Here is a 12,831-nt window from a genome sequence, read left to right as displayed (position 1 = left end):
GCAGCTCATGCTATTAACAGGATGATTGGGTGACTTGACCCTTCTCTATGTGTTTATCGTCTCTCATCAGGTACTCTCATCAGGTATATCAGGCATGCCTCACCCTAGAGAATCTAGAGAAATTAATAGCCAACTGATTCACATCTTAGTAGGTAAGAAGTCCAACCAAGATCAACCAATACATCAGGCAGATGTCTTAGTAGAGTCTGGCAGTGTCTTTAACATGTGCCACTCATGTGATGCTTCTCTAAAAACTCTTGCTGTCAGCTATAGACCTCAGTGTTTTGATTTTAAAAAAAGAAGTACTCTTTCGGGTCCTCATTTAAAAAGACCAAGTTTCTATGAATCATCTGTATGATAAAGCATCCTCTAAGCAACTTTGAGATTACTATTCTAGGAGGCAGAGGACTCCAGAACATTAATTGAGAAAAAAAACTCCCTTTCTCTTTTCCTTTAAGCTGTCTATAAGTTATAAAAACTTCTGGATTTATGTTGTTATAAATAAAAATTAATCCTTTATAAATAATTTCCCCCCTTCCTGACCCCTTTAGGATTTAATTATTATTAAATTATTAATACTTATTATTAATTTTTATGATCACTATTAAGCATTCTTACATAGGTTCAGTAAGAATTTTCTTTCTTATTACTAAGAGTTGATTGGAAGCATGTGATATGTGACTATGTCTTACCTGGAGTGCATATTTAAAAATGATGCTCAGCTACTTAGATTTGACTAGACACTTTTAAGTATCTAAGCCTGATTTAATGGAGCCAATGTTTTCATAGTACTTTTGGGAAAACAGGCCAGGTACCTGACCTACGGTGTTCATAGACTTATATGTCCACAGACTAACAGGTGAGTAATGGAGATCCCTTCCTGGTAGAACCAGGAATCTTGAGATATTTTGAGGACATCAAGAAAACAGAATTCACCCAAGTTTATAGTTAATACAAGTAAAACAGGTAGTTAGTGCTTTGTTGGGTTTCTCAGCCCCAGGAGGTTTTTAAAAGACCAGTATGAAATTCCTTCTGAAAACTTCTAGCACAACAAACTGAAGAAAGTCAATTGGCAAGTTATGATTGTTGCTACAACTGTACTTTAAAAATTCATTATATTTCCCATCAGCAATAAGAAATTTGTGTCTCAAGATGAGTAAGAAGTCAGAATAAAGAATAGTTTCAGGATGCAAACCAAAGTCTTTGAGGACATATTGCCTCACAGGCTGAGGTAATAAACTTACAGTCTACCATGCTGGCTTTTCGATTGCAGTTTTCAATGACAGCTTTTATTATGGTGATTTGGCAGTTTTCTTAGATTTGCATTTGCTTCAGATGTAAAATGTGCTTATTGCCAAAATAACCTGATTAGAAATAGCTCTACACAAAGATGGTAATTGAACCCCAGTTTGGTCACTCATTCCCAACCAAATGAAGAATAATAATAAATTTCCCAATAGAAAAAGTAAAAGATACTTAAGTATCATAGGAATAGGGAACACACACACACACACACACACATATATGTATGTGTATTTCTATATCTGTATCTGTATCTGTATTTGTATCTTTACCTATATACAAGGATTGTTTAGTTTTGGGAATATAGATAAGCCTTGACCATGTTAACAAAATGTAACTATGATTCACAGTCTGTTTATAAGTATCATCATAACTTTATCCATTCATCTGTTGACTGGGTTCATTCTATAACTTGACTTTTATGAATTGCACAGCTATAAACATTGATGTTCCTCTATAATTATAGTACACTGATTTTAGTATTTTAGGATAAATACCAAGGACTGGGATACCTGGGTCATATGGTGGTTCCATTCCTCCTCTTTTAAGGAAACTCCATAACGCTTTCCAAAATGGTTTCACTAATTTGCAGTCCCATCAATAATGTATGAGTGTACCTTTTCCCCCACATTCTTGTCAGCATTTATTCTTTATGATTGCCATTCTAAGTAGAGTGAGATGAAATCTTAAAGTAGATTTGATTTTTCATTTATCTGATTGCTAGGATGTTGAACATTTAAAAATTTCTTGGCCATTTGTCCTTCCTTTTAGAAGTGTCTGTTGAGTTCTTTTGCCTATTTATTGATTGGGTTATTTGTATTGCTAAAGTACTAATTTAAAAATTATAAATAAGTAGAAGGCTAGTAAAGAAGATAAAGGGAGAGAGGAGAAAAAGAGGAAGTACTGGTTAGTGAAAGTGAAACAAATTATATCCCATGCATGTATGTTTATATAAAAATGAACCCCAATATTTTGTAAAACTATAATGCACTAATAAAAGCATAAAAAGAAACAAAATGGTTGTCATAACTAAATAATGATAGAATACAGTTCAGACAAATTGCCATGAATTGACACATAATGTTAGCAATTTATGATAGACAAGCCTTAAGAACTTTTTTGCTATCAAGAAAATTTCTGACATATTTTTTAATTTTCAGAAGTATTTATGAAAAATTATATGTGAATCAATTCAAAGGTCTTCTGAGTAATAACCAATATGTTCTAAAAAACATTGCTGTGTTTGATGTAAGTAAGATTTGTGCTTATTTTACCTAACCTCAAATTTATTATGTATATACTGAAAAAAGCCACGGTTGCTTCAGATTGTTCTCAGGTATCTATGTAACCAGAGAAATATATTTAGTCTGTTCTCATTCAAAATCCATATTTATTTGTCAATAACTCATTTCATTCACATTAATTGAGATTTCTATGCAAATATACATTTTTAATACCTTTTCAGTTACCAAGATGAAGCCATTAAAACCTAAATGTCCCTCATATTAACTTATTAAAAGATCTGAATTATTATTAAAATTTTTTCAATAACATTTGATTTTTTTGGAAATTTATATTTCTATTGCTAATACAGGAATTACTATCTGTTTAGTGTAAATTCTGCCAACATAAAAACATGTTAGCAAGATGTTCAAAGAGAACCAAGTCAAAGGTCTCTCCCATTAAGACTATATTCTAGTCGCTAATTATAATAGTTTTTTTCAAATTTTTTAAAAAATGAAAGTTTGTTTAAAATTATATATATAATTTTAATACATTTTCATTCTATTCATCTATGAGTTATGTGGCAAAATAAGTGACTATAATTTTTAGTGTAAAATAATATCTGAATAGATTTTCATAAGCACTAAATTGATGCAAACATTTTTCAGTTACACATTTTTCAGTACAATTGAAGAACAAGGTTTTCAGTCTTGTCTACATGACACAAATATATCATATTTCTATGATAACTCTATGTATGTGACTTATTTCTGAAAAAGAAAAATGGCTTTCTGGAAAAAAGAAAAGTTTAAAGATAAATAGAATACCAATCAACAGATTAGATTCTATTGAACGAAAGAACTGAATTTAAATCTTATCTTTGTCTCTTGCATGCTGTATGAATTTGAAAAAAAAATTATGATTTTCAGCTTCATTTTCCTCAATAAAATTGGGTTATGTATGTTTGATTTGTAAATAGAGAATAAGGGTACAGTGCACTAATGCAATTCTTCTCAAACTTATATTTATGTGACACTAATACAAGTGTTGTCTTTCCTTCATGCCAATCTCAATATTAATTATTTAACCCTTTTTAAAGTTTATATATTTATTGAAATGTATCAAAAACTGAGAAAATCATATCAAATTAATGAATGAAAATCCACTACAACTTATTATAAATGCAGGCAATCTTAAAATTTCACAAAAAGGCAGTTATATATAAAATAAAATTTATGTTGCTTTTCCTAATGAAAGTCTTTATTAAGAAACATACTTTTCTTTTTAAAACAATAGCAATTAATATAAGAAGGACATTAGTAAGTTTTAGAATTTGCTGTTGATGACTGAATCGAAGGCATGCAAGATTATGGAAAACAAAAAAATTTCACTATGAAATCATTATTAAAATCTATAAGTGGAAGCACTTCCCAACGTGATAGATCAGTAAAATTCTAAACATTGCAAAAAAGGAAATTACTGACATACTTTTTATGAATGTGTATGTCCAAATTCTTAAATTTCTGAGTTTAATTGTATTTAGAACTGTTAATACAACTCGAAAAAGTAGTACATATTTGAGGAATCCAAGATTTTCTTAATGTTTGAAAATAAATGTAATTTATAATATTAATAGACTGAAGAACAAAAAGCTTATGATCTTCTAAAAAGGTGCAGAAAAATACTCAATATAACACAATACCATCCATTAATGATATATTCTATAGCTTACTCATTGAGGTAAAGAGCATGTGTGAAACAACTGTAGCTAACATTTTATCTAATGATGAAATGGTGAAAGTCTTTTCCCCAAAATCAGAACCAACTAGTAGAATTTAGATGTGACTTTAGGAAGATCACAGAACACCAAAGTTAAGCTACCAAAAAGAAAAATCAGTTGCAGTTTTATATTTTAGCAGGAAGCACTTGGAAAGTAAAACTTTTAGAGATACTATTTAGGGACTTATACTTCTGACCAAGGTAGAAAAATGTACTTCTAAGAGAAAAAAAAAAATTGATTGAAAAAATCTGAAACAATATTTTTTTAAGACATTGAACACAAGATAACAAAAGATGGTGATACCTAATAGAAAACAAACCAGATGAGAACTTAAGATAGTTCCAAGAGAATGCTTCAGAAAGAAAAATTAAAAGGAGTACATGGAGTTTTTTGAATTGAGAAGACAACCTGCATATTTGGGGACAGCACAGTGGTATGCATTCACTGGATAACATACTAGACAGGAGAGACTTACATGAGAAGCAAGTTCAGGAAATCTGTAAAAGGTCTTTCTCAAGCATTCCATAGAATACTGACTAGCACACATAGGTGAAATAACTTTCTGATACATGGAAACATGCCCTGAATATATTATAGAATGCATTTCTCAGCGTAATTAGTAGATAAGAACATACACAAAACTCCCCAAATAAACAATTATTCTAATTGTATTTTATGTTCAAAAGTTACGTAGGTGGCAAGTAGCTTCACCAAAGCTGGCAAGCAAGCTTCTACAAGCAGGGAATAAGTCACAATCTTACATAACCTAATTTTGAAGATGATTGAAAGGAAAGTGAAACACTGGAGAGCAACTCAGAAACCCAGCACAGAGATCCACACACAGAACGTTTATTTGCCAGTCAAAACCGACAAAAGCCATTACTCAAAAAGATAAGAAAGGACAAGGACAATCTAACTCTGGGGTGTTTTATAGGGCTATTTTGCGTAGTCTTGCATGAGCTGTCTGTGTGAAACCTGTGGTGGACTTTTCCTAGTAGAGCCTTGAGTGGACTATTAGGAATTGCTTGTGTAAAGACTTGCGTTTAGCTATTTCTAGTATGCAATGTACATGTGAAGTTTTGTGGTAAGCCTGTAGGGGAACAAAGGGATATTTCAGTTAAGTTGGTTAATGGGTAATGAGGGGGACGGGGTGTTATCTGCTAACTTTTCATTTTTTGTAAATGTCTCTAAGGCAGGAAAACAAAACTTGGATAGGGGAGCTACCTGCTGACCTCCTGTTTCTTTCCAAGTACCTCTCTCTAGTAGGAAAATTAAACTTATTATAGAATGGCAATGAGGACTTAAAATGGTTGCACAGATGTTGAACTATGGACCTTATAATGCATTCTACTGTGTTTTTCTTTTTCTTTTTTCTTTTTTTTTTTTTTTTTTTTTTTTTTTGGTTAGAAACAAGTTACAACCTCTTCTGCACTTTTAAGGCAGGATATTACACAATCACTTACCAAGAGATGAAAATTTTTGATGTCATCTCAGGTGTCTACTACAATAATCAAATTGTTCAAATTTGGCATTTAAAAGTAAACATTAAAGTAGCCAGAAGGGAAAAATAAAAGCACATTATATACATATGAACAAAGAAAATAATGCCTGCACACTTCATATTAAAAACAATGCAGAAGATAAAAGATAGACCATCATCTTTAAAACAATGAAAGGAAAAATAATGTATGCTGAGAAATTGATACCTATCAGTATCTTCCAAAATGATAATAAAATAAGATTTTTCATAAATACAAAATATTCATTACCAGTACATGTGAACTACAAAAATTATTAGAGAAAATTCTTTAGTGCGAAGGTGCATTACATTCCTGTTCATAGGTAACATATTTTTCCAAAACACAACTGCTTAAAACAATATGCATTTATTATCTTATAATCTCTGTGAGATTCAGGAGTCCAGGATACAGGTTAGTAAGGTGGTTGTGAGACAGAGAATCTCACAAATGTTCAGTTACATTGGCAACTGAAGTTTTGGTTATTTCCATATTCATTTGGGGCTTGAGAAATTGCTACTGTATCATGAAATTACTTACAGATCTTGACTCCTGCAGGCTGTTTGCTATTGACTCCCATTCCTTGTCATAAGTGTTTCTTCAAGATGAAGTATCTGAGTGGTTGTCCTCATGATGTGACAACTGACTTCCCACAGGAAGAATGATCAGATAGAAATAAAAAATAAGAGAGATAAAAGCAGAGAAAAGCAGAAAATGGAGAACTCATTGTGTAATTGACAATCTTTTATAACCTCATCTTGTAATCATTTTTGTCAATCATCACATGCTATATGTTAACAGTCTCACAGACAAACCCTGGTACAGTGGGGTAAGATACTACAAAAGGTATGACAACAGGATATGAGAATCATTGGGGTCAGTCTCAAAGTTAGCTACAGTCATCTGCCCTTCAGCCTCCATGGATAAAAATGCACCTCCTACCTACAAAATATTTTCACACTTCCTCAAAGCCAATAAAATCTCATTCAGTTAAATTTTACCTCAAAATACAAAACTTTGTAGTCTAAATGAGTTCTAACTATAGATTATGCTCCTTGGATTGAGTCCCATTAGCAAGACTTCTCAACTATTATTGTCTCTCATAACCTATAAAATTTAACAAGTTATTCAACCTCACTCACTTAAATATAATCATGAAATATGCATAGGAATTCTATATAGTATCACATTTGAAAGGGGGAAAATATTTCAAGTTTCTTGATTAGTTTTCAAAGTCTGAGAAAATTCTCTCTGACTTTCAACTCTGCCATCTGGACCCTCATTTCTACTTCCCCAATCATGTTCCTTTTACAAAAGGTAGCATATGTTTGCAACAGACCAGTATTCTCAGCTGCTTTCCCCAAATCAGAGTGGGATGAGGTGTGCAAAGATCTTTACATATTGTGTAGTCTCTGACCCTTTCATTACAAGCTGGCAATGTTTCTTCATCTTACAAATATTTTAAAATCTTTGTGAGTCTTTTGTGAAACTTGTTGGGGTTCATTCAAGTCACAATAAGAAAAACTCTTTCCAAGAGAAGATGTTCTTAAGTTTGGATAGACCTCTGCTGGAGTAAAATGTTCTGTTCTGCCTAAGAGCTGTGTTTGATTGACAGGTTATGCGAAACACTTTCTTAATATTTTTGGGTAGTCTTTTTCTAATTTTATATACCTCCAAAGCACCAATGTTCAACTTCCTGAGATTCAAACAAAAGTTTTTACAGCCACTGTTTGGATATCATCATTCCCTCATTGCAGTGTCTTGGAATTGAACAGAAATTCTTTATTACTTTTATACCATTTGGCACCTAGACGGGCAGAGGATTTTCAAAACCATAAAATATTTGATATTTTATAAAAAGTTATCCCATAAGTTTCCGGTTGCTCAAGTTGTACTATAAGAATAAGGAAGAAATTAGGCAACTTTTTCACCCTTCTATTCAGAAATTTTCATAGCTTTCTGCAGTCAGTTTAAATTATCAGGAATATTTTTAACTTCTACATAACTGCAGGTTACAGCGTTGCTTAATTTCCTTCCCATATCACAAGATTCCCCATGGTTTTCAATAATGTTTATCTCTTTCTGCTCAAGACACTTACAATCCTTACTTTTACCTACTGCCCACTTCCAAAGTCACTTTGATATCACAGCACTCCACTCCTAGTGACCAAAATATATTTTGGTCTTTTTTAAATATACATCCTAGCATAAAAGTAATACTCAAACATAGCAACTTAAGATAAATTCAGAAGTTTCCTAAGGTGAGCAATCTATGAAATTATCTGCAAGATACTACTGGCTCAGAATCCCGCAGAGGTGTAGCACAAGGAAGGAAGTGAATACCTGGAGATATGGATAGCAAGAATTGGAAATCATGGGAGAAACTTTGGAAAAATGGTACCAGATGTATATTCAGATCTACATAAAGTAAGGAAAATTATTGGAAATAGTAACTACATAGTCAAATATATAAAATTTTTTCTCAATATTAATACCCTTAAAAGGCAATTAGTTAAAAATTATAATAATACTGCTATTATTAGCAGTAGAATCTATTTGATGATCATTAAAATATATCTTGTGGATTGTATTCTATTTCAAATGTCAATTAAGCATATCAAGTTAGAGATTAAAGGTCTCATAATTAAATATTTATTATATGGTAAAAAAATAACAAAATCTTGGAGGAGAGGAATTGAAGTAAAATCTTGAAGTTTCATATATGGGGATATGGTTTAATGTCACACTTCAAAGGAAACTAATCAATTAAAGATGTATATTATGAACAATAAAGCAAATACTAAAACAATAATACAGAGTTTTTGTAGAAGGGGACTTCCTGCCACATCCAACGTGGATGAGGGAAAGGGTTTTTGTCAGAGGACGGTGCTGGCTATTATTAATCACTGAAAATCTTAGTTAATTAAATAAATACAGGAGTCAAAGAAATGGGAGGGGTTGTGACAGATTGAGCCATGCCAAGTCTGGCCTCCAACAAGATGGAGAAGCCCACCTTTCCTTTATTTATAGTGGAAAAAGTAAAGGAGGATGGGGAGGAACTTCTGTGAGGGACAGGATAGAGTGGGGTGAAGCCATTTGCTCAGAGAATTAGCATCTCCTCAGGTGGTGAGCCACTTCTGTACAGAGTCACCTACCCCAGGCTATCTGAAACAGTCTCTCAGGACTGCCAGTTTCTGAGAGTCAGACCTCTGGATCCCATGGTTCAGCTAACCATGATTCTGCTAAACATGGATGGCCTCCCACAAGTTATAGCTAATGAGCTTCTGGAAGATGAAAGGCAATTATGCACATTATTCACTCCAAAAAAAAAAAAAAAGCAGAGGAAAGGGATACAAAGGAGAACAAAAAACAGACAGGAGAGATACAAGAAAATAGAAGATTAATAGATTTAAACTAAACCTCAGTAATCACATAATAAATAGCCTAAACACTGCTAAAAGAAATTAAAATCTTAAATAAATGGAGAAATAGATATTGTTATAAACTCACTAAAATCCATGTTACTATTGTCAGTTTTTAAATTTATTGTCTTAGTATAACTTCATTAAAATTCCAAAAGAATTTTGTGAAGAATTTCAAAAGCTCATTAAAAAATTTATATATAAAGGCAAAGATCCTTGAATAGCTGAATCATGTTTGAATAAATGACTTGTTTCAAAACCAATACTAATAATAAAATTCTGAATATTAAAATTGTTGCTATTTTTCTCTATAGACATGTACAGTATGCTTCTTAGTCAATTTTCTAAGTGCCTCTTTTATATAATTTTTAGGGATAAAAGCCTAATTTATTAAATGTCTAAAGTTTATTTTCTCCCCTACAGGAAGCATACTGTATTTTTAGCTTTTTAATGTTGACTTTTTTTCTCTTTGCCTTTTCTAACATTCAATTATATTCAAACTACTTGGTACATTACACTAAAATGTTTAAAACATACTGTAAGAATACAGTTAGTGAGATTCAGTGCAGAAAAGATATACCATTTGGTGGGTTTCTTTATCTACCTGTGGCTAATGCAGCTTCCATAAATGTACTGCCAGTTATTTCTCTAACCTGTATAAACCTATGTAAAATATTAACTTCCACAGGTTAAAATTTAGGTAAATATGACCATAAAATATGATACATTTCTGGGTCATATTGATTATTACTACATTCAGGGTGAAAGAAAAAAAAAAAAAAAAAAAAGACCTGATATAGAAATAATGACCTAAAATAACAATCGAAAACTTTTGTCAATTTATTTTAATGTTGGTAAGTGAATCTTTCATTTTTTATCACCTGTTAAATGAGAACTCATTAGTTTTAAACAAATATCAGACATTGTAAAACAAGACAATAAAAGGAAAAAAATTCACATCAGTAAAAGTATTTATATAGTCATAGAAATGTAGGGCCATGGTACATGAAAACATTTGTATAATAACAGTGAGGTGCTTTACAGTTTGGGTTGAGGCTTGTACTAACCAAAGCATCACAAAGTATTAATTGCAAGTTATACTGATTTTATGGAGAGTAGTTTATAAAGATTGTCAACTCTTTTTAGAAGTTTAACACTACTTTACACAATTCGCACATGACAATAAAATATGCCAGGCTGCTTATTTTTTGATTGTCTTGTATTATTCACCTCTCCTCACCTTGCTGGAGGTCCTGGAGACTAAGCCTTGTGAACTGTCATTGGGCTACACTGCCCCATGGTTTCCTATTGCTTAGATAGTACAAGTTACTGACAGCAGATCAGAGCATAGTGAGAGAGTAGAGCCAGTCATTTCTCTCCTATTAGCTCCATGTTTTATCACTATGTGTTAGGAAGTAGTAGCTTCCTTGTGGTACTGCAGCCTTTCTTTCTCTCTTCCTCCCTTCCTCCCTTCCTTCCTTCCTTCCTTCCCTTTCTTCAGAATTTCAGGCACCTTTATTTTTGGCCTCTGGAACATTTTACTTCAAGAAAGTCAACTCCTCCCCAAGTCCCCACCATCCTCCAACAGCCAGCAGCCTGCCATTTCTACTGCCCTCATAAACCCTTAACCACCCGCACGCAGACTGCAGCTGGCCCGGTCAGAACATGCTGCTGGACCCACCTCAAAGCTGCTGTAGCTCGCTAATATCCTGGTGGTTTCATTACAGAATCTGACTGTGTGCCCCATATAATCTATAAACAAGACAAAATATTCCTCAATATTACATATTTGCAATACAAATGAGACTGGTGACATGGGAAAGTTAAACCCTGCTGTTTTCATAGGGGTTTCCCTCTAGGACGACCAATACATTCCTCCGCATTTCCAGGTATTCAAGTTTTGGTTGTAGGAAGTCTCTCTGTGTTGACAATCACAGGAATTGCCTGCCAGGTCATCAATATGGGCCTCTAGGCTCAGCACTCTTGTCACGGCATTTTTGAATGGCAAATGTTATTAACTCTGTCTTTTATAATCAGTAACAAAAATTATTACTCTGCAAGGATTTGGGTAAGAAATAGTTCAAAAACCTGAACCTACTACCAGTCACTCATCATTTTCTAGCCAAGTGACTGGCACAGACTCAGCACTCTCTCCTTTTTCTTTTCTTCAATCAGTAGAGCAAAGAAAGGATGGGGAAATTGAGTTTAAAATCCTGCCTTTTTTTTCTGTGGTAACCATTGTAGATGAACACCTAGAGGCCTACTGAAGTATTAGAATCTCATGCAAAACTCTAACAAACGAATGCCTCATTACAGCAGGCTATTCGGTATTCCCTGTATTTAAAAATGCTAATGCAGTACAATGGCAGTGGTTACTTTTCACTGACTTTAGTATCTGATCTCATGGATAGTCATAAGTTGCAGTTCAATTTTGAGTTTCGGCAATAAAGTAGTGACAGACATTTCTGAATAAACAACTTTTAGCCATTTGGAAAGGTATTGCCAACATATTATTTAGTGTTAGCACAGCAGTCACTTTGTGCTGAAAATGAAAGAATCTGAACTCTACAAATGTTTTACTTCACCAATAATCGAAGGATTTACTACTTATCTAATAAAAAATTATACAACAACTTTTTATCAAACAGCAACTACTACAAAAGAATGGCAGGAAAAAATGACTTTACAAAAATGCCCTAAAAATTTTGACAATTTTTTGTAGGAATAACTGAAATTTTAGTGTTTAAGAGCACAACTGACCAAGTTCCAAGATGTGAAGATACCATGTTTAAGAAACTGGGGAGAAAAATCACTCTAAAAACTCACTATACAGTATGTGATAAGAATGCACTATAATATAAAACCTGTCTACACTTAGTAGTTAGTTGCAAAATACCATTCAGTCTTCTGTTGGCTTGGGAAAATGATGTTCTAGATTTCAGGGTAATTAGTAACCTTCAACTCTTTTGAGTGGCAGGTATCTTGTTTTCGCCTTCCAGCTCTTCTACCCCAGCCTGTGTCATGAGGTCTGCCATGTTTTTCTCCAGAACATCAGTGCGACTATTCATATCATCAATTCTTCCAATGATCTGGTCAGACACCGTCTGAAATTTATCTTGCATGTGCTGCAGAAACGTCTGAACCACCGAGGTGAGGTCCCGCACTGTCTTGGGGTCAGTCTTGGCCATCTCTCTGGTTCCCAGTTTGGCGACGAGGTCTCAGACGGTCACCCACACTTCTGTTTGTCGGCGCAGCATTTCCAAGTGTACTTCTCAGTAGATTCCTGGAACACTGTTTTGTTCCCTTAAGGACAGACTTGGGTATTGAAGTAGTTTCCTATGGTTGCTTTTCTCTGTACGTTGCCAACATACTCAACCAGAACACAGAAATTTGCTAGTAGTCCCTTCATTTGAAACATTTGGGGGTATGCTGCTTACTGGAGTAGCCCTTACTAATACTTTATTTTCAGTATTTTTGATCTGATGGTGGGACTGTGAAAACTACAAATACAAAGACAGTGAGTTATAATCACTTTTTGAGAACACCATTCATCGTAACAATGAAATTTTATTTTAGTATCACTCCA

The 12,831-nt window shown here is 33.4% G+C and overlaps 1 protein-coding gene across 1 annotated transcript; it reads right to left on the bottom strand.

Moving 5' to 3' along the window:
* Positions 1-11,986: 11,986 nt before the first annotated feature.
* LOC306658718 (heat shock factor-binding protein 1-like) lies at positions 11,987-12,478 on the bottom strand. The gene has a single exon (XM_079135912.1). It carries the CDS (start codon positions 12,431-12,433, stop codon positions 12,203-12,205), a length of 231 nt encoding a protein of 76 aa, XP_078992038.1. The 5' UTR covers positions 12,434-12,478; the 3' UTR covers positions 11,987-12,202.
* Between the last annotated feature and the right edge of the window lie 353 nt (positions 12,479-12,831).

This window comes from Sciurus vulgaris, assembly GCF_902686455.1.
Source record: "Sciurus vulgaris genome assembly, chromosome: 4".
In the NCBI taxonomy this organism is placed as follows: Eukaryota; Metazoa; Chordata; class Mammalia; order Rodentia; family Sciuridae; genus Sciurus; species Sciurus vulgaris.
Note: the sequence above shows the minus strand (reverse complement) of the source record. Positions and strands in the feature narration are given on the sequence as shown.

Excerpts from the sequence above, each read along its gene's own strand:
- LOC306658718 (XM_079135912.1), bottom strand. The coding sequence starts at position 12,433 with ATGGCCAAGACTGACCCCAAGACAGTGCGGGACCTCACCTCGGTGGTT.